We start from the raw sequence: 21,913 nt of genomic DNA on the forward strand, positions 1-21,913 counted from the left end.
TGACCAGATGTCCGAGAAAACAGTTTGGAGAACTGTCCTAGGAGGTTCCTGAAGTCTTCTTTGAGATTCAGGAAGGCAATCTGCTAGGACAACCCATTGACAGAGACATCAGCTGCAGTGTTGGAGAACAGGTCAGGGAGAGGGTCACTCTCTTCCTGTCCCTCATCAGTGGCCATGAGAAGGATCATATCAGTCCGTCATAGTTGGGCTTAAGGCAGTTCACATGAAGCACCCTGAGGGGGCTTCTGGGAGTATCTAGGTCAACCAAATAGGTGACCTCACCCTTTTTCTCCACTCCACTGGTCTTGGAATGCCCTGGAAGCCAGAGTCTCCAGGACCCACACTTTCTGCCCTGGCTGGTATACAGTTAGGACAGCCTTCTGGTCATGCCATTGCTTCTGCAGTTCTGGGCTGGCCTGAAGGTTTTTGGTGACCTTTTTCATGTACTCGGTCATTCTGGATCTGAGACCAAGAAGATAATCCACAATGTCTTTTTAGGGGGCTTGAGAGGTTGTTCCCAGCCCTCTCTTACAAGAGTTAGTGGGCCCCTACCAGGGTGTCCAAACTGAAGTTCAAAGGGGCTGTAGTCCACTCCCTTCTGAGGAACATCCCTGTAGGAAAAAAGGAGGCATGGAGGTGGGACATCCCATCTCCTTCTGAGTTTTTCAGAGAGTCTCACGATCATGCCCTTGAGAGTTTCATTAAACCTCTCTACCAAACCATTGGTTGGGGGGTGGTAAGGTGTGGTGAACTTTTAAGTTACACCACAATCCTTCCACAGGGCCTTAATGTATGCAGACATAAAATTTGTACTTCTGTCTTATACCATCTCTTTTGAGAAGCACACTCTGGAGAAAACTCCCATAAGGGCTTTTGCTACTGCAGGAGCTGTAGTGGTCCTTAGAGGTATAGCCTCTGGAAACCTTATGGCATAGTCCACCACCACCAGTTTTAATCTGTTTCCACAGGCAGTGGGCAGGTCTAGGGGGCCAACAATATCCACCCCAACCCTCAGAAAGGGAACCCCAAACACTGGAAGTGGGATTAAGGGGGCCTTTGGAGTGCCACCTGTCTTGCCCCTGGCTTGACAGGTGACATAGGAGCGACAAAACTCCTTTGTATGTTGAGACATATGGGGCCAGTGCAAGTGGAGGACAAGTCTGTCCCAAGTTTTGCTTTGCCCCAGGTGACCCTGCCAGGGGTATGTCATGGGCAAGGGTTACCGACAATTCTCTATACTGCAGAGGTACTACCAACCTCCTTGTGGCACCAGGTTTGGGTTCCTCTGGCTCTGAGTAGAAGAGGTTGTCTTTCCAATAAACCCTCTAGATGCCACTGACACCCCCTGCTTCCCGAAGGACAGCTTGCTTTCTTAACCCCTTTGGTGTGGGACAGGTTTTCTGAGCCATACTGAATTCCTCCCTAGCATGCCGCCCTGCACCTTCCAAGTTCAGCTGTGTCAGCTTTTAATTCTTCAGGTGCAGGTTCTGCCAAGGGAATGCATTCCTCCTCCTCAAAGTGGGAATCCTCACTGGAAGGTGGGTTAAGGGCAACTTTTTGCCCTTTCTAACCTTGGCTTTAGGAGCCTCTTGGGCCATTATGTGAGGCTCCACATTTCTCTTTTCTTTTTGTTTTTTGGCTGTGCCCTAGTCAAAGCAGAAGTGTGCCCTAGTCAAAGCAGAAGTATGCCCTGGGAAGCCACACATCGCTGTATGGGCCTTCAACTCTAATTCACCTCAAACTGAAGTCTCCAAGTCGTTCCCTAGTAGACACTCTACAGGTAGGTCTGTGGACACCAACTTTCGTAGGACCAGTAACCCCCCCCCCCCCCATCTGGAATCAACAACTGCCATGGGGTGGCACACAATATTGTTGTTGGCATCAGTCACTTGGTACTGATGAGCAAGTAGGGCTTGCTCAGGGGATACCAGTTTTTCAGTCACCATAGTGACACTGGCACCTGTGTCCCCGTAGGATTCTGCCTGAACACCATTTAATAAGGGCAGCTGCCTGTACTTACCCATATTAAGGGGACAGGCAGCAAAGGTGGCAAGATCAATGCCCCCATCTGAGACTAAAACAGCCTCAGTAGTCTCCCTAACTAAGCCAGCCCCCACCACACTTCCTAAAGTGAGCCCAGCTACACCCTTGGATTGGCTATTGTTACCTGACCCACCACTACTGCTGTTACTTGGGGCACTAGTGGTAGAGGTGGGGGTTGCAGTGGTGGGTGGCTTAGTGCTTTTCTTAGGGCAGGAGCTGTCTCCTGGCCTATGGCATTTGATTTTGCAAACATAGCATCTAGGCTTCTTGTTATGGGAAGAGGAGGAGGAGGGGGTTTTGGACCCAACCCCAGAGGAATTTTGTGGGCCTGATGAAGAATCTTTACTTTTGTCTTTGTCCCCATCCTTGTCCTGAGACTTACCTGCTTCCTTTTTCTTGTCTTTGTCACCCCCTCTGTGAGCTTTTCTGCTCATCTTTGTTCTGACCCATCTGTCTGCCTTCTTTCCCAATTCTTGGGGAGAGGTCAGATCTGAATCTACCAAGTACTGATGCAATAAATCAGACACACAATTGTTAAGTATATGCTCTCTCAAAATAGGATTGTATAAGCCCTCAATCATTGACCTTGCTACCATGTAACCAGCCTTCCAAAGCCTTAACAGAGCACTCCACAAAATCAACCCAATCCTGGGAGGATTCTTTCCTGGTCTCCCTGAACGTTATCCTGTATTGTTCAGTGGTAAGACCAAACCAATCCAAAAGAGCGGACTTCAACAAAGTGTAATTATCAGAATTTTCCTCTCTGACAGTAAGGAACTGTCTTGTCAGAGAAGGAGAGCCAAATGATAAAAGCCCACTGTCTCTGGGGGACCCTTGGTACTTTACAGGCCCTCTCCAGAGCAGAGACCCACTTGTGGGCGTCATCCCCCACCCTGTAGGGGGGGAATAACTTTACTTAGGTTTCTGGAGCGCCTTGAGCCCTGACGGGTGAGTAGCGCGCTCTACACATTTTTTTGATTGATTGGAATCAAAAGTGTCCTCCCTGACCCTAGGCTCCCTGAAACCAAAGTTGCTGCTGCCACCATGGGGGTGCTAACCCCAACCCCTGCTTCTCTCTCTCTCCATTGCCAAGGCCTCCCTGTCTAGGGCTAGCTGTTGCTGCTGCAGCCTCAGCTTGGCCTCCTCCAGTCTCAGTTGCCTGAGTTCCCTGTCTAGAGAATCGTCCCCTGGAGTTGTGCTGTGGGTCCCCTCGGATTCTGAGGATATGTGAGAGTGGGCAGAGAAGGATCTATTCCTATTCTGGGGCACCCTCTGAACCAGCCGTCCAGGGACAAAGTTGGACCTACTGTTATGGCCCTCCTTTACACTACTGACAGTGCTCCTAGCAGGACTGTGGGTGCACCTAGGCTTTGCCTGATCCTCCCTGGCTATTTCCTGACCCACCTCAGTGGCTAAATTCTCTTTTTCTAGCACTGGGGTGGTCAGAGTCTACTTCATCTGCCTCCTCCTGGCTACCACCATGTTCTTGGTTATCGTGGAGGAGCAGCCTCAGAAGTAGAGTCTTGTTGGGATTCCTCCCAGCCTTCAGCTTCCATTCTGCACACAACTCCCCAAGCTTTTTGAAGGTCATTTCCTCATAGGAAGACGCTATGACCTGAATTGTGTGCTCTGCTGAAGACATGTCAGCTACCTAGAGTGGTGTAGGATACCTAACTACTCTAAGTCCCCAAAAAGAAGTGTGGAGTAGGGGCTATGACTAAACCCTTCTCTTACCCAAACCCAAGAGACTATTTCCCTGTTAGTAGGCATAGTGTAACCCCTAGCTAGTAGGTGGTCTTTCCTGTGGAAAGTACCAAGTGACAGAGTGGTGAGGCAATTGCAAGTCCCACCACTGCAGCACCAATGTAGGAAGCTGGCCAGGTGTGTGGTGGGTACCTAAGGTACTTACACCTTATACCAGGTCCAGGTATCCCCTCTTAGTGAAGTGTAGGCACTGTCTAGAAGCCAGGCTCTCTGGAGGTAGCTGTGGATGAACAGCCAAGGCTTATCTAGGAAACATGCAAAGCTCATGCAAAACCACTGTAGTCACATAGCACTTACACACACGGAAGAAAACACTCAGTTGTACAAAAATAAAGGTACTTTATTTTTGGTCACACAATACCACAAAATACTAGATGGGTACCCCTCCAATAGGAGGTAAGTAATACACTAATTATTATATACACTAGTAAACAGCAATAGGCATAGAAAAGGTTAGACAAAAGTGCAAATGTAAATAACCAATAGTAACCTTAGGGGGAACCCAAACCATATACTAAACAAATGGAAAGCGAACATAGGAGCCCCACCTAGTTAAGTGGAATGTGTAGGGGGGAGCTGGGAGTACGGGGAGCAGGGAAAACTTACAGAGTAATACAGTATCCCCCAGTGACCAGGAAAGCAGGAGTAAATCACTAAAGTTTCCCCAAACCACTCAAAAGGAAGGTAAAGAAGAAAAGAAGACACTCAGACAAGACTTAAAGAAACCAGTGGTGGATTCCTTGAGGAAGACCTGTGGAGAGAGGGAAACAAGTCCAAGAGTCACAGTGGCGTCCAGGAGGAGCAGGAGCTACTACCCACCCAGCAGCATTTGCAGGAGTTGGTCGACCGTGATGAAGATCAGGTCAGCACCACACTGCAGTCCTGGAGCCAAAGGAGGGTTCCTGATGAATGCAGAAGATGTCCCACGCTGGAGTGAAGATTGCAGATTGGTGTTGGTGCAGGAATTCCACAAACAAGCCTTTGCAAAGGCAAATTCGAAGTTAGTGGAAAAGTGGGACTGCCGGGGACCAGCAAGGCCCAGGGGGCTCAACCCAGGAAGGGGAGTCAGAGGGGGCCCTCAGCGACAGAGAGCCCACAGGAGCAGAGGCAGCTCCCACAGGATGGGGACACAGAAGACGCAGAAGGAGCTCACGTAGAACTGCGGAAAGGGATCCCATGCCACAGGAGAACCACCAGAGGGCTGTGCATCACAGGAAGGAGTGCAGGGGGCTGGAGCTACAAGTCGCCTGAAGATCCCTTGGAGGAGATGCAAACAAGCCTTGGCAGCTGCAAGAGACGCTGTGCATGGGGGTGCTTTCCTGCGTGGGAAGGCAAGGCTTACCTCCACCAAAGTTCGACAGCTGGCAGAGAGGACCAAGAGGACTACTCCGGACCACCACCCTTGATGCAGGATCAGCTCAAGATGAGAGGTGATCCACGCAGCCGGTAGTCATTGCAGCAGGTGCCTGCAGATGAGTGACTCCTTCACTCCAAGGAAGATTCCTTCTTTCTTCTTGTGCACACTGAAGACGCGGCACCCTCAGTGGATGCACAGCTGCTGGAAAAGTTACAGTTGCTGGCAGGAGCCCCGCAAACAATGTTGCAGAAAAGTTCTTCTTGGAGGCAGATTGTCGGGTCCTGGAGGGCCCAGTTTGCAGAGGAATCCTGCTGGAATCTTGCAAGCCCAACCTGAGGACCCACCCAAGAGAGAGACCCTAAATAGGCCTGAAAGGGGGACTTGTCACCTAGCCAGCTAAGCACCTATCAGGAGTGGGCTCTGATGTCACCTGCCTGGCCACTCAGATGCTCCCAGAGTTTCCCTGCCACCCTTGGAAACAAGATAGCAGAACCCATGGACCCTCTGGAGGAGTTCTGAGCACCAACCCTGGGGTGGTGATGGACAGGGAAGTGGTCACTCCCCTTTCCATTGTCCAGTTTCGCACCAGAGCAGGGACTGGGGTCCCTTACCTGGTGTGGACTGGTTTATGCACGAAGGGCACCAAATGTGCCCTCCAAAGGGCTACCTCTCCCAAGCCAGTCACACCTGTTTCCAAAGGGAGAGGGTGTTGCCTCCCTCTCCACAGGAAATCCTTTGTTCTGCCTTCCTGGGCTTGATTAGAACAAGCAGCAGGAGGGCAGAAACCTGTCTGTGGAGTGGCAGCAGCTTGGGCTCCCTGGAAAACCCTGCAAGACTGGTGGTAGCAATGCTGGGGGTCCTCTAAGGAGCCCCCAGAGTGCATGGAATCATACTTCCAATACCTGCAACAGTATTGGAGTATGATTCTGACATGTTTGATACCAAACATGCCCAGGTTCGGAGTTACCTTTATGTAGATGGACATAGGTAGTAACCTATGTCCAGTACACTCGTGAAATGGCTTCCCCACACTCACACAGTCCAGGAAAATGGAACTGGGGTTTGTGGGGGCACCACTGCTAGTGCACGGGTGACCCCACACCCAGGTACCTGCATCTTGCCCTCTGGGCTAAGAGGGCCTACCATAGGGGTGACTTTTAATGACCTGTAGTGAAAGCAGGTGCATGCACCAGTTTCACGCAGACTACAATGGCGGGCCTGCAGAACCTTTTGCGTGGGCTCCCTATGGGTGGCAGAATAAGTGCTGCAACCCATGGGGATCCCCTGGTACCCGAATGCCCTGGGTACCATATAATAGGCTGGCCTTCAAAATGTTATATTACCGTCAATAGGGTAGAGCTGGGAAGAGGTCAAACGTTCCCAGGAACCTCTGAAAAACATTGGGTTACAAAATCTTTCTCTTTGTTTTTACGGACGAATGATCTTGTGATATCCCTGGAATACCACCTAGCACAAGGAAAGATGATATTTAGTAATGAGTCACCAGTGGCCCTGCTTGAGAATATGCAATCATCTACAGCTTTTAAGCAAGACCAATTGTGTAAAGTAGTTCAGACGGCTTAGACACAATGATGTGGATTACGATTAGTGCATTTTTTTGTTTTTTTTAACTTAAGAAAATATTGAGAACATGTTTCTTCAATGCAAGACATTTTTAGGTTACTGAATAAAGACAAATTATCAAGCAACACTTATACCAGATTTGGAAAAGATCAATACTAATTGCCCTACACAAAAATGGCCTATTTCTCTACTAGGAAGAATGTTGCTTGTAGGCTGTTACTCATCTTGTAGACAGGACACAAACTATAAAAAGAATACCTGCATTCTAAACGACATCTGAAAGCAAACATCCACAACGCACAATGTAGTCTCCCTTCATCCTCTGGAAGTAAGCATCTGGTGAAAACAGCTGTGCCAAAACACTGGGATTTTGTGGACTTCATGTTTTTGATTAGATGTGAGAGGTCCACTGTTGAGAAAAGCTATTAGCCTGCTTTAACCGAACGAGCTGCTCAGTTTTGATACACCTGCAAGAATTTAGCAACGAGGAGTGTTTTCAATAATGGTGATCAGATATGGTAACGTAGAGATGTGTTCATGCCCTGTTATTTTAACTTTACATCTTAGATTTGCTTTGCATTCTGAATAAGGTCATATGTTTCCTGTTAATTGATCAGCGAAGGTACCCCTTCTCTCCACAAGGACCGGGCAGAGGATGGGGGGGGTGTGGGTAAGAGGAGGTGACCCTATTTTGTTGGACCACACAAAGATGGGACTCCAAAGAACACTTCAGACTGCGGCAATGTACTAAATTTATTTTGCTCTGGACTTCTGGTTTTGACCCAGACAGTACCAACAGCCTGATCAACCGGCCCAGCCATATGTTCTCTGATCGAAAGAATTCCAAAATGCATATAGATTTCTGTCTGGGAGCAAACCCATTCAGATGATTTGCTGGCCCTGCTCTCCAGCTGCCATGTCAGACAACATTCAGCCAGAAGGGGATAGAGAAACCCTTTAGGGCCTGTTAAGTGGAATATCAGTGACTGAACATACTTCTGTAATAATTTCTACTTTCAGGAAGGAGGCCTTGCAGACCCTTGCCTGGATGGGGACCTACACCAAATGTTAGTACAGTGAAGCACATTCCCTATGAAGCCAAGGGGGATGAGCTGGGAGGGTCAGAAGTAGAGATTAAACAGGAGAAAGCTCTAAAGCTGGCACAAAAATGTAAAAAAAATTACATTATAATTGTTTTAACATTTGCATCGCTACATAGAAGGCACATCAAGATCCCACAATAAAAGTGGTACATTGACAGAGGTGTCTGGACAGGTTGAGATGGTTACTTTTGCCACGACTGTTGAACCGAAGAAAGCCCCAGAACCTTCTGATTGAACTGCCTTGCTGGTGAGGCCTGACCCATCAAGTGTGTCATACCTATGCTTTCTTGAAGGGTTCCAGAGAGGACTCAGACTCTTGAAAAGCTACTGGAATGCATTCAGGCATGATGAGAATAGAAGGCACATTTCAGGGTGTGCTTTAAAGCATCCAAGCTGTCACCTATCAAATGGGAAAAGGGTTTCTTCATAGGTTAGTTAGGATTACAATTGCCAGTTTAGTCAAATTCCCACAAAGCACAGACACAGCAATCCAGCAAACGTGTAAATGGCCTTACACGTTGAGACTACTTGAAATGAAAACTTTCTAGCCAATGCAGGTCAGTCATTTGGGATCTTTCTGGAGGTGCCACAGGGAGGGCATTTGGGTTCAGATTAAAGAAGAAATCTGGTCCTCTAGCTATGGGTGTGAAAAAAGACATTCCAATCACATGGAGGCATGCTTAAAACATCTGCAAGTTGCTGTGGGCTGCTCTGCTGAGAAGGACTTCTTACAGGCATTCCAGCACTGCCTTATTAAATGGAAGCAGGAGTTTTGTAGTCGAAGACAAAGGTTGCAAAATGTCTGCCAGAATGTGAGATTTGGCTTCTCAGAAGTATAAGTTCAGTTCTAGAGCTTCTGCAGCCTAATGTGAGTCAGGGAGGGCCAAAAGAATAAGAGTTACCTCTTCGGGTGAGTTATCCAGAGCACTGGATTTTCTAAGTCAAGGTAAACATCACTAAGAAGGAGGAGGCAAACTGACAGCCTCTAAATCACCATTAAGGTCAGTGGTTCTTAAACTTTTTCTGTTGACCCACACAATCATTATTGGAACCCGAGGACCCTCTACTGAGTCATTACCAGAAGCTGCCCTACGTATTTTCTATCATTGGAACCACAAAACAATTTCGAAAAAAACACCAACAAATAAACAAATGATTAACAATTGTATTTAATTTGAAAACAACTTAAAAAAAAATCTAAACTTTCATAGGAAGGTTGAATTTCTTCTAAACTCAACTGAGACTACTCAAGATCCACATTGCATTCTGTTGATACACTTCCAATGCTCCCACTAATCCACCCGAGGATACTAACTTATTTTTTTATACTCCACTTTCAAATTACCTCACATTTACAGACTGTTTTCATTTTCAACTGTACATTTTGCTTCTTAATTATATACACTTATTAAGTTGGCTTTGCGGACCCCCAGGCGTAGTCGGACCACAGGTTAAGAACCACTGATCCATAACAATACAGCAAATACTCAACAGGGATGGTTATGGTTTCAGAATTGGATCAGAACTCTTCCTTCATTTGGGCAAATCTCTGGATACTAAGAAGAGGTTGCTCATTAATGCAAGTCCTGACCATCTCTTTAGCCACATGGACTATTTTAGCATATTTAAAGAGTGGCGCCTATAACAGCTACAAGTTCATCATCAGGACCAACAAGAGATGGTGACGTGGTCTAGGCTTTTCTATGTGCTACGACTGGAGCTTGTGGAGATGTTGACCCTGCAGATGTCAGAGCAACTGATTTTGCCAACCTCAATGAGCAGAAACACCTGTGAGGAGAGACCTCATAGTACTGGAGCTGTCCTAAAGAGATCAACAATGCCAGATGGAAGACTTCGACCTGCATAGGGTTGGCAGAGGGACATGAATTTCCGGCTGGTTTATGTTCTGCATCTGAATCTGCACCGAAGACAAAAAAGAGCCTACCTTCAGGGAACAGAACTGTATTGCCAAACGGTCAAGGAAGCTTTTCGTCAGAGAAAGATTTCCCCTTCCTATGGCACATTTGTGTTTTTTTGTTGGAAGACCTCTTGTTCAGAGTCATGTGTCTTACCTGGAGGGGGAGGGAGCTTTAATGTGTCCCTGCTGGCTTTAGCAAACAGTTTTGCCTCCTGCTCCCTGAAGGCCTTTGGGTGCATCAGGGAACACAAGTCACAGGCTGTTGAGTCTTGGTCGGAGTCTAGATAGTACACAAGGAGGTTGTGTAGATCTTTTAGAGACATCTGTTTGCGGTACTTATGACCAGCTTTAAACCTCAAGACCTTCAGAGGAGACATTTGATTTAGAAACTGTCCAAAAAAGAGGAAGCAGAGAGGGTGCTTTAGACTGCTATGAGATGGGAAAACAGGACCTGGGTCACTGCTACGGGGGGCACTAATTCTATACCATTATGGTCCTGTTTGACTGAGGTGTTGTAGCTGAAGGCGCATGGTGCCACCTAGCGATCTACTGCCAGTGAAACCTCTGGAGGAATATTGTTAAGGCGAGGAATCTGCAGGAAACAGTACCTCTCATAACCAAGTCCAAGCAGGTAACTGTATTTGAGTACTAAGGGTAAAGCATCCTTGGAACAAAAGTCTGTTTGGCTTTAACTCTCCCTTGTCTGCATTTTACCTTTTTTGTGACTTTTTCTGTACAATGCTACTTTACTTCACCCATTAGTCTCTCTATATTGGCACACTGATTTTGCCCTTTAGGTCAACGCTTGCATATTTCCTTACTTTGATGGGCTCTTTTGTCCCAATTGCTTTTTCCTTGCCTAGTGAAAAGAGACAAATAATTCTGTGGGGTATGATAGTGGAGTTTGATGGGAAAAGCCTAGCACTAAGAAAATTACTTGAGAAAACAAACAGAAAATTTGAAATAATTGGGTGTTTTAGAAAAATTCATGTGCATATTACACAATTTACTACAAAACTATTTAATCATTAGTTTGGTGAGTTTTTGAAAATCTTTATTACAATATGCCTTTTCATATGTGTTTTTTTTTTTTTTACAGGCCAATGCCTCACGAAGCCCTTACCCCTGCTTTCTCCCCAAGTGCCTCATTAACTGAAACCCACATACAATGTCCCCAATAATGTACAAATGGTGTCTTAATATTGTAAAGAATGCTGTAAGAACACCTGAGCTCCTGCAGGCACCTCACAGTGGCTTGACCCATGGTTATACAGAATCATGGGAAGGACTCACTGGTTTAAACTCCTGAACCCAGAGTTATAATTGACCGAATATGGATTAAAGCTCACTATGTCCTCTCCCATCATCCATCACTTCTTCCATTCCCCTTAGTGATTCAGTCACTGATCCACACGCTTTCAAGTGATATCTTTGTTTTCTTACTGCTCCTCTTTTTGATGTTTGCTTGCTTGGCTCCTCAATCCTGACCCTTTTCTTTTCATCTGTATATTTACCTCACCCTACTGTTTCTAGTTTTCAATTCTCTTTATACAGTCTCCTTTGACTTACATCACACATTTCCAAGTATACCTCTGTTTGGTCCCATAAGCCCCTATTTCTTTACCCCCAGGTCTCACACTTTTTTGTTTACTCAGCCTTCTATCATTCCCACACTGTTGATATCTCCTAACCTCACTTCTCCAACTCCACTCCCACATCAATCCCTCATGCCAGTCATTGAAACATACGCACACCCACACTCTGAAGATTGCACTGTTGTTGCAGCACAAATTCTATCTGCAAGAAATAGTTTACTGCTGCCATTAGTGTTGTGCCTCCTCTGCACATGAGAGGTACTAGCACTCCTCCTGCTCATGGGATGCTGATGTATGTTTGTGAGGAAGTATATAGTGTTATTACATGTGCTCTACTAGTTATGGGTTTGCGAGCTAGGCTTTCTTTGCTGCTACACAAACTGCACATGTTCTGTGTGAGGAATAAGTGACTGAATCCATTATCCTTCTGGAATGGTGAAGTAGATCGTGGAGGACAGTCTGCTGTATGCCATTGTAATTTCATGACACCAGCTGTTTCTGACAACTGATCGCTTAGTTAATAGTCTAAAGTTAAGCAGTGAACAAACAGCCTAAAAGTTTGACTTCCGAAAGAGGGGTGTCTACATTTAGATCTTACCATGGCAGAATTAGTAGCTTCATCTCCTGCACATACCAGGATGCTGCCGTCCTTGCTGGGGCTCTCAAAAATTGCATTCTTTGTGAGAAGTTTGCAGGTAGGTCCAGCAGTGAAAGTCTGCACTGGGTAACAGGAACACGTCACATCCTCATCTGAACCCACCAAACGGCTAGTGGTCAGCTCCATCATAACACAACGGACAGATGAGTGAGACTTGCCTGCAAAAAGACAAGAAATAAAGCGAGAGAAATATGATTGTGCAGACATTAATAGCCGTTGGTGACAATGATACTCAGTAAGAACAATCAGTAATGCATACTAACAAACAAGGGAGGGATTGCCTAGCAGATGCAAGGGGAAATCTGGAATCAGTACAAATTTAGTTATTTTATGTAGGGCTTATTACGGTCACTTTAAAGGTGTCTGAATGTCTGCAAAGTTATCCAACTGAGGAACAAGACACTGCGTTAAAGAGTTGCCCAACATCACAATGGTACGTTTAAGCAATATAGGTATCCTGATCTGGCTCCAGTCACTGACAACCATAATAGCCTTTTGCACTTCTAGTGGTAGATGTCAACAGCTTATAGCAGCTTAGATCTGTAATCCCCGTTTTTGTTGTCTAGATACTTACATCACTTTATAATTTAATTTCTCACTGGACAGAAATGCCCAAAGTAATAGCAGTGTAACATGGATTTTACCCAACAACTTGCTGTATACTCATACAACTAGACATACTTTCAAGAAGCAGTGCAACATCACCATATGCCAGTGTGATGAAATGGCCAACAGAAGGGAGGAGACAGGGAGTCAACAAGCACAATATTCAAAGTAAAAATATTTACACTTCAGGAAATTCAGCACAATTAAAGTGTATATCTTATTATGCAAAGGTGACAACACCCATGTACGTTTCCTCAGCACTAAATGTACTGAGCCGCCAGAGTCAAAGAAACAGTTCAATCACAGTCCCTCAGCCGTTATATATACATATATATACACACACACACACACTGAAAAAAAAACAAAGGTTCCAGGAGTGTTAGTTAGGTTGATGTTTTACCCATACAAAATCATAGAAATTCAGCAGTTCTAGGTACCACAGCTAACTATAACTTAGCCCCCGCCATGTACTGCTTATGACCTCACACATTACATCACTCATGACATAGTCAGCGATATCACTAATGACATCTCCAATTACATCACTGATGACATCATCCAGTGAGTGTGTTTCGTAAATGTTTGAGAATTAAAGACATATTAACCTACTGCAAAAGTTAAATTAATACTCAAGCTGTACTACTAAAGAGTGATACTATTTATAACATGTCATCTGAACTATGATCCTGTTTTTAAACCGGGTGTACTATTTAACATTATGCTAGGCCCTGCACTAACACATATCCCCTGCTGATGTGTGTGTGGGGTAATGCTCTGTGACAGTCTAAGCTCTTTATGGCCACTTCACTCCACACCTAAGGTACTTACACCTTATACCAGGTCCAGGTATCCCTTATTAGTGTAGTGTAGGCAGTGTCTAGAAGCCAGGCTCTCAAGAGGTAGCTGTGGATGAGCAGCCAAGACTTATCTAGAAGACATGCAAAGCTCATGCAAAACCACTGTAGTCAACACAGCACTTACAAACATGAAAGAAAACACTCAGTTTTACAAAAATAAAGGTACTTTATTTTAGTGATACAATTACCAAAAAGTAATGGAGAGGAAACCCTCCAAAAGGAGATAATTAACACGCTAGATATGTACTGTGTAATCATAAATAGGCATAAAAAGCAGTAGAAAACAGTCCAATAGCAACAGACATTAGTGACATTAGGGGAAGCCCAAACCATATACTGAAAAAATGGAATGCGAATGCAGGACTCCCACCTAGGTAAGTGTAATGTGTAGAGGGCAGCTGGGGGAACTAGGAAACCCCAAAGGTAAGTATCACAGTGCCCCCCAGAGACCAGAAAGAAAGGAGTAAGTTACTGGATTTTCCCCAAACCACCCAAAAGAACTAAAAAGAAGATAATGCAACACCAAGACAAGACTGCAAGAAACCAGCAATGGATTCCTGAAGAGGAAGAGCTGTGGAAGAAGGGGACCAAGTCCAGAAGTCGCAAGACTGTCCAGTAGTGGCAGGAGCCACTACCCACCAGTCTGTGGTTGCAGGAGTTGGTTGACAGTAGGACGAAGTCGATCAGCAATGCTGCCCTGAAGGGGGAGGGGGGTGACTGGGGGGACCCTCCACAAGGCAGGGTGTCCACAGAAGAAAAGGAAGCCTCCACGGGAGATCCACTGGACAGGGAACCAGGAGTCGCAGAGGAGCTCACGCAGCACAACTGGAGAAGGGTCCCACGCCGCAGGAGAAGCACGCAGAGCGTTGCAGAGAAAAGTGCTGAGGGCTGGGGCTACATGGAGCCTAAAGATCCCTTGGAAGAGATGCTAACAAGCCTTGGTAGCTGCAAGAGATGCAGTGCACTGGGTACTGTTCTGCCTGGGAAGGCAAGGGCTTACCTCTACCAAAGATGGACAGCTGGCAGAGAGGTCAGAGAGGTTCAAGAGGACTACTCCAGACCGCCTCATGATGCAGGATCCACGCAGCTCAGGATGAATGGAGATCCACGCAGCCGGTTGTCGTTGCTGCCTGCAGATACAGGAGTGACTTCTTCACTCCAAGGGAGATTCCTTCTTCCTTCTTGTGCAGACTGAAGACTTGCGTCTTCAGAGGATGCACAGCCGCAGAAATGTTGCAGAAGCTGGAAGAAGCCATGGAAACAATGTTGCAAGCAAAGACTTCATCGTGGATGCAGACTAACGGTTCCTGGAGGGTTCAGCTGCAGTTCCAGTGCCAGAAGTTGAAGTAGAGGTTGCAGAGGAGTCCTGCTGAAATCTTGTAAGCCGAATCTGAGGACCCACCCAAGAGTGAGACCCTAAATAGCCCAGAAAGGGAGATTGGTCACCTAGCAAGGTGACCACCTATCAGGAGGGGGCTCTGACGTCACCTGCCTGGCCTGGCCACTCACATGCTTCCAGAGGCCTCTGCCCACCTTGGATTCAAGATGGCAGAATCAAGGGAGCCTCTGGAGGAGCTCTGGGCACCACCCCGGATGCGGTGGTGGACAGGGGAGTGGCCACTCCCCTTTCCATTGTCCAGTTTTGCACCACAGCAGGGACTCAAAATCCCTGAGCCCAGTGCAGACTGGTTTATGCAAGGAGGGCATTAAATGTGCCCTTCAAAGCATACCAGTGGCTTGTGGAGGCTACCCCTCTCAAGCCATGCAACACCTATTTCCAATGGGCAAGGATATTACCCCCCACACCCAAAGAAAATCCTTTGTTCTGCCTTCCTGGGCTTGAGCTGATCAAGCAGCAGGAGGGCAGAAACCTGTCTGAGGAGTGGCAGCAGCTTGGGCTGCCCAGAAAACCCCAGAAGGCTGGTAGGACGAATGCTGGGGGTCCTCTAAGGAGCCCCCAGCGTGCACGGTATAATACTTGCAATACTGACAACAGTATTGGGGTACAAAATTCCGACATGTTTGATACCAAACATGCCTAGGTTTGGAGTTAGCATTATGTAGCTGGACATAGGTAGTGACCTATATGTTCAGTACACGCGTAAAATGGCATCTCCAAACTCACGAAGTTCATGAAACTGGAGATGGAGTTCGTGGGGGCACCTCTGCTCATGCAGGGGTGCCCTCACACACAGGTACCTGCACCCTGCCCTCTGGGCCTACCATAGGGGTGACTTACAGTGACCTGATGCATTGTCCTATCGTGAAAAGGGTGCATGCACCCTTTCATGAAGGCTGCAATGGCAGGCCTGCAGATACACTTTGCCAGGGCTCCCCATGGGTGGCATAATACATGCTGCAGCCCCTGGTGCCCCAATGTCCTGGGTGCCATATAGTAGGGACTTACAAGGGGGTACCAGTATGCCAAATGTGGGGTGTGGGGTCCAAGCAACCAAATTTAAAGGGAGAGAGCAGTCACTGGGATCCTAGTGAACACAGTAAAACACACAGACAACAGGCAAAAAGTGGGGGTAACTATGCCAGAAAGGGGGTACTCTCCAACAGTTCAGTAATATGTAGTTTGCTTTTTATGCCAGCTATGTTCCCAAAAGCGATCTTAAACCTCCTGGAACCTTTACAAATTTTGAGGGCATTCCAGCTAACTGAGGAATTAGATGTTCCCATTTTGAGTGATGGGACAGATTCTGTGCTACATAATTGAAAGTTTATATGCAAATTGCATACGGCCCCTGTAAAAGGACTCGAGACAGATCTGACAGACTCCTGGAATCCCGAGACCAAGTTAAAATACAGTCAGTCAACACTGTCAGTAGGAGCCAAACAGCTGAATCGATTCATTGTGGTGATTGTAAACATAGGACCGTGTAAAACTTGAATTCGGAATATTCTTCACCCCTGAGAATCCCCACAGCATAAAGGGCTGATGAAAGAAACCTAGGGGAAGTGCCATAATATGGTTATCCAATAATCTAGGGACGTTTAACGATAAAACCGTTTCAACCAGACGTGGGGATTTAAAAAACAAAAACACAGTCCCCCTCCATATTTTTCCTCCCTTATCCCAACCATTTAACTCTTCTGACCATCTTGAAATCTGAAAACAACACTTAAGCTTGTATGTTTCCTTACCCAATGCAGAGACTTATTTCTTAGTGAGTCCCAAGATTCCGGACTGCTAGATTGTAAGGTGGGGACATGGAGACAATGCGATCTTACTTGTCGGGTGACCATTCACTAAGGCAGGAGGAGCTGTGGGGCAAGAAATTCCATTGCCTGTATACTTGTTTCCCCTATGTAGAATCATATTGCTCTCCAAAGTTCTAATATCGCCTTGTGTTGCACTGATGGCATTTCGGGGAATTATTGTAATGGATCCAGAATTATTGACCTCCTCTGGGCGTTTGTCTCCTGGCTGGGGTAAAAAATGTCTTCCTGCTGTAATATCTATGTCACGAGCTACAGAGGGTTGGATAAGTCAGTCCTCCCCTTTGAAATTTTCCAGAAACGCAGAAACCGATCTCTCTACCTCATCCATTCTCGTAAGCAAAGCCCTCATTTCAGATCTTACAGTAGAATCCAAGGATTGTAACGCCAAAATCACTGAGTTAATATCTGGAGAAACCTCGCTAAGGGATTTTGCAGGTGCCTTCTTAGTCCTGACTTTACTGTAGCTGGGCTCAAGACAGCCTGTGACTGCGTGGCTAACTCAGACTCATGGTTAACAGAAGGGAAACAAGCCACAGGATTCCTTGGACGCTTAGGGGGAGGTTGCCTATCAGAATCATACGTAGTTGTATAGTCTGATACATCTTATACACAGCCGTTCAAAGATGTATGAACCGTGGTTGTTAAACAACCATGAGAATTAGGGCGCTGGAAGGCACCTGGGTCTGAGGGATTGTCCGTCACCCCTCCCTGACACCCCGAAAGAGATCCTTCTACATTAGAAATTTGCTTTTCCAGTGCCCCCATTGCACAAGTGATATAATTCAAGAGGCTTGAGCAAGATTTAACAGGTAACTTTCTTCTATTCTCCCCATTTAATGGTGCCTTTCTCTTACCCATGGACAGTCTGACAGAAAAGTATCTAAATGGCCACGGCCAGATCAGAACAGAAACAGACAGCAAAAGATGAAGGTAAACAGCAAAACATAGCACAAGGGAGGCTGCAGTTAAGATCAAAGTAAACCGGGTGGATTCACTGCTTCCAGGAGCTCAAAACCAGCCCAGGAGTTCTGAGTCGCTGCTGCATGGCAAAACCAAAAGGGAGGGCCCAACTCAGCCTTGTTCGGCCACGGCCTGCGCCTGGGCACGCATCCCACGCCGCAGGGCAAGAGCATCCCAAATATAGTGCCTCCAGGTGCTCAGCTGGTTCAAGCAGCCACCATCGCTAGGGATGATGGGAAGTTGGAGTCCCACTCCACCCCAGGTTCAAGGCAGCCACCCTGCACCGCTGGGCAAGAGCGTCCAAAATATAACGCCTCCAGGTGCTGAGCTAGTTCGGGCAGTCTCCTCTGCCGCTAGGGATGATGGGAGTTGGTGTCCCACTCCACCCCAGGTACAAGACAGCATGTCCTGCACCTCGGGCAAGAGAGTCCCAAATGAAGCGCCTCCGGGCGCTCAGCTGGTTCGAGGGGCCTCCACCGCCGCTAAGAATGATGGGAGTTGGAGTCGCATTCCAAGGCAGGTAAAAATCACAAATGCATTTAATATAAAATATATGTTTTTGTATATAAAATAGAACAAGTTTAATTTTTTATTTTCTAAATATTTTTTTAATCCTCTGAGGGTCCGAAAACAAAGACGGGACTACAAGTACTCCATGGTTTCTAATTCTAATCACGTGATCAGAACCAATCTGCAAATTTGGATTTGTCAAATTGTAAAAAAATATTTTAAATGTATACCTCCCTATATTTGCATTAATTACATCAGTGTAAGCATTTATATTTATATATATGGCACCCTATATCTGCTGTTCAAGATAGTAAGTTACTTATTTTTACGAGTTTCGCAAATCTGCAAATCTACGGACTGGATCTGCGAATTCGCTCAATGACACACTGTAGGAAGTTGGCTCTGTATGTGCTATTTCAAAGTAAGGAATAGCATGCACAGAGTCCAAGGGTTCCCCTTAGAGGTAAAATAGTGGTAAAAATAGATAATACTAATGCTCTATTTTGTGGTAGTGTGGTCGAGCAGTAGGCTTATCCAAGGAGTAGTGTTAAGCATTTGTTGTACATACACATAGACAATAAATGAGGTACACACACTCAGAGACAAATCCAGCCAATAGGTTTTGTTATAGAAAAATATCTTTTCTTAGTTTATTTTAAGAACCACAGGTTCAAATTTGACATGTAATATCTTGTTTGAAAGGTATTGCAGGTAAGTACATTAGGAACTTTGAATCATTTCAATTGCATGTATACTTTTCAAGTTATTCACAAATAGCTACTTTAAAAGTGGACACTGCAATTTTCACAGTTCCTGGGGGAGGTAAGTTTTTGTTAGTTTTACCAGGTAAGTAAGACACTTACAGGGTTCAGTTCTTGGTCCAAGGTAGCCCACCGTTGGGGGTTCAGAGCAACCCCAAAGTTATCACACCAGCAGCTCAGGGCCGGTCAGGTGCAGAGTTCAAAGTGGTGCCCAAAACGCATAGGCTAGAATGGAGAGAAGGGGGTGCCCCGGTTCCGGTCTGCTTGCAGGTAAGTACCCGCGTCTTCGGAGGGCAGACCAGGGGGGTTTTGTAGGGCACCGGGGGGGACACAAGCCCACACAGAAATTTCACCCTCAGCAGCGCGGGGGCGGCCGGGTGCAGTGTAGAAACAAGCGTCGGGTTCGCAATGTTAGTCAATGAGAGATCAAGGGATCTCTTTAGCGCTGCAGGCAGGCAAGGGGGGGCTTCCTCGGGGAAACCTCCACTTGGACAAGGGACAGGGGCTCCTGGGGGTCACTTCTGCAGTGAAAGTCCGGTCCTTCAGGTCCTGGGGGCTGCGGGTGCAGGGTCTTTTCCAGGCGTCGGGACTTAGGTTTCAGAGAGTCGCGGTCAGGGGAAGCCTCGGGATTCCCTCTGCAGGCGGCGCTGTGGGGGCTCAGGGGGGGACAGGTTTTGGTACTCACAGTCGTAGAGTAGTCCGGGGGTCCTCCCTGAGGTGTTGGTTCTCCACCAGCCGAGTCGGGGTCGCCGGGTGCAGTGTTGCAAGTCTCACGCTTCTTGCGGGGAGTTGCAGGGGTCTTTAAAGCTGCTCCTTGAAACAAAGTTGCAGTCTTTTTGGAGCAGGTCCGCTGTCCTCGGGAGTTTCTTATCGTCGTCGAAGCAGGGCAGTCCTCAGAGGAGTCAGAGGTCGCTGGTCCCTTTGGAAGGCGTCGCTGGAGCAGAGTTCTTTGGAAGGCAGGAGACAGGCCGGTGAGTTTCTGGAGCCAAGGCAGTTGTTGTCTTCTGGTCTTCCTCTGCAGGGGTTTTCAGCTGGGCAGTCCTTCTTCTTGTTGTTGCAGGAATCTAATTTTCTAGGGTTCAGGGTAGCCCTTAAATACTAAATTTAAGGGCGTGTTTAGGTCTGGGGGGTTAGTAGCCAATGGCTACTAGCCCTGAGGGTGGGTACACCCTCTTTGTGCCTCCTCCCAAGGGGAGGGGGTCACAATCCTAACCCTATTGGGGGAATCCTCCATCTGCAAGATGGAGGATTTCTAAAAGTTAGAGTCACCTCAGCTCAGGACACCTTAGGGGCTGTCCTGACTGGCCAGTGACTCCTCCTTGTTGCTTTCTTTGTTCCCTCCAGCCTTGCCGCCAAAAGTGGGGGCCGTGGCCGGAGGGGGCGGGCAACTCCACTAAGCTGGAGTGCCCTGCTGGGCTGTGACAAAGGGGTGAGCCTTTGAGGCTCACCGCCAGGTGTTACAGCTCCTGCCTGGGGGAGGTGTTAGCATCTCCACCCAGTGCAGGCTTTGTTACTGGCCTCAGAGTGACAAAGGCACTCTCCCCATGGGGCCAGCAACATGTCTCTAGTGTGGCAGGCTGCTGGAACTAGTCAGCCTACACAGACAGTCGGTTAAGTTTCAGGGGGCACCTCTAAGGTGCCCTCTGAGGTGTATTTTGCAATAAAATGTACACTGGCATCAGTGTGCATTTATTGTGCTGAGAAGTTTGATACCAAACTTCCCAGTTTTCAGTGTAGCCATTATGGTGCTGTGGAGTTCGTGTTCGACAGACTCCCAGACCATATACTCTTATGGCTACCCTGCACTTACAATGTCTAAGGTTTTGCTTAGACACTGTAGGGGTACAGTGCTCATGCACTGGTACCCTCACCTATGGTATAGTGCACCCTGCCTTAGGGCTGTAAGGCCTGCTAGAGGGGTGTCTTACCTATACTGCATAGGCAGTGAGAGGCTGGCATGGCACCCTGAGGGGAGTGCCATGTCGACTTACTCGTTTTGTCCTCACTAGCACACACAAGCTGGCAAGCAGTGTGTCTGTGCTGAGTGAGAGGTCTCCAGGGTGGCATAAGACATGCTGCAGCCCTTAGAGACCTTCCTTGGCATCAGGGCCCTTGGTACTAGAAGTACCAGTTACAAGGGACTTATCTGGATGCCAGGGTCTGCCAATTGTGGATACAAAAGTACAGGTTAGGGAAAGAACACTGGTGCTGGGGCCTGGTTAGCAGGCCTCAGCACACTTTCAATTGTAAACATAGCATCAGCAAAGGCAAAAAGTCAGGGGGCAACCATGCCAAGGAGGCATTTCCTTACACACACCCAAACCTTGCCTCTTCATTGAGTACATCAGGACCCCACCCATGTACACGTAAAACCACACGCTAAATCAGTTAGTTCTCCTTTCAGCTCTGTAGAGAGAGGCTAGAGAACCAGTGGTGCTCTGCTTTATGTCCACTTTTGTAGAAAAAAAGTTAAAATGGCTGCAGCTTCATCTTCCGTGCAGGAAGGATATCCAGAGCCTGCGTGTATAAGAAGGAAAATACAACACCTCCAAAAAATGAATGTGATGTCTGGAAGGATTTAAGCATACCTTAAAAGGAAAAGAAGGATGTGCAGTGCAATATTTGCTGCAAACAATTATTCTGGCTGGGGGGGGAGGGGGGGGGCGGGGGACTGTAATCAATTCTTCCCATTGCACCAGTTACACATGGAAATACTCGAAAACCATTCATTAATTGGTCTATAGCCAGATGATGTGGAAGAAAGCAGGTGCAGCAGGTATCAACCTCTACAGCACCCTTGGGACAACCATCCTCAGTTACAGTGATTACTATTCCAGCTGTCTGACAAGGATTAAGTGAGATGGTTCTTCACCGTGGCAAATGCCACATGCCCATCGCTATAAAGATGTCTTCTGTAGGTGCATGCCTGGATGCAGTGAAGGATTGTTTCTTTTTTTGGGTTTGAGTTA

General features: G+C 47.0%; 1 protein-coding gene across 2 annotated transcripts in view; it reads right to left on the reverse strand.

The window, feature by feature from the left end:
* Positions 1-21,913, reverse strand: part of RFWD3 (ring finger and WD repeat domain 3) — a 265,518-nt gene that overhangs the window by 19,502 nt on the left and 224,103 nt on the right. For both annotated transcript variants that reach the window (XM_069217624.1, XM_069217623.1), the window contains exon 12: positions 11,963-12,180. In XM_069217624.1, the coding sequence (XP_069073725.1) occupies positions 11,963-12,180 (218 nt within the window). The remainder of the gene's footprint in view (positions 1-11,962; positions 12,181-21,913) is intronic.

Source organism: Pleurodeles waltl, chromosome 12 (assembly GCF_031143425.1).
Source record: "Pleurodeles waltl isolate 20211129_DDA chromosome 12, aPleWal1.hap1.20221129, whole genome shotgun sequence".
Lineage (NCBI taxonomy): Eukaryota > Metazoa > Chordata > Amphibia > Caudata > Salamandridae > Pleurodeles > Pleurodeles waltl.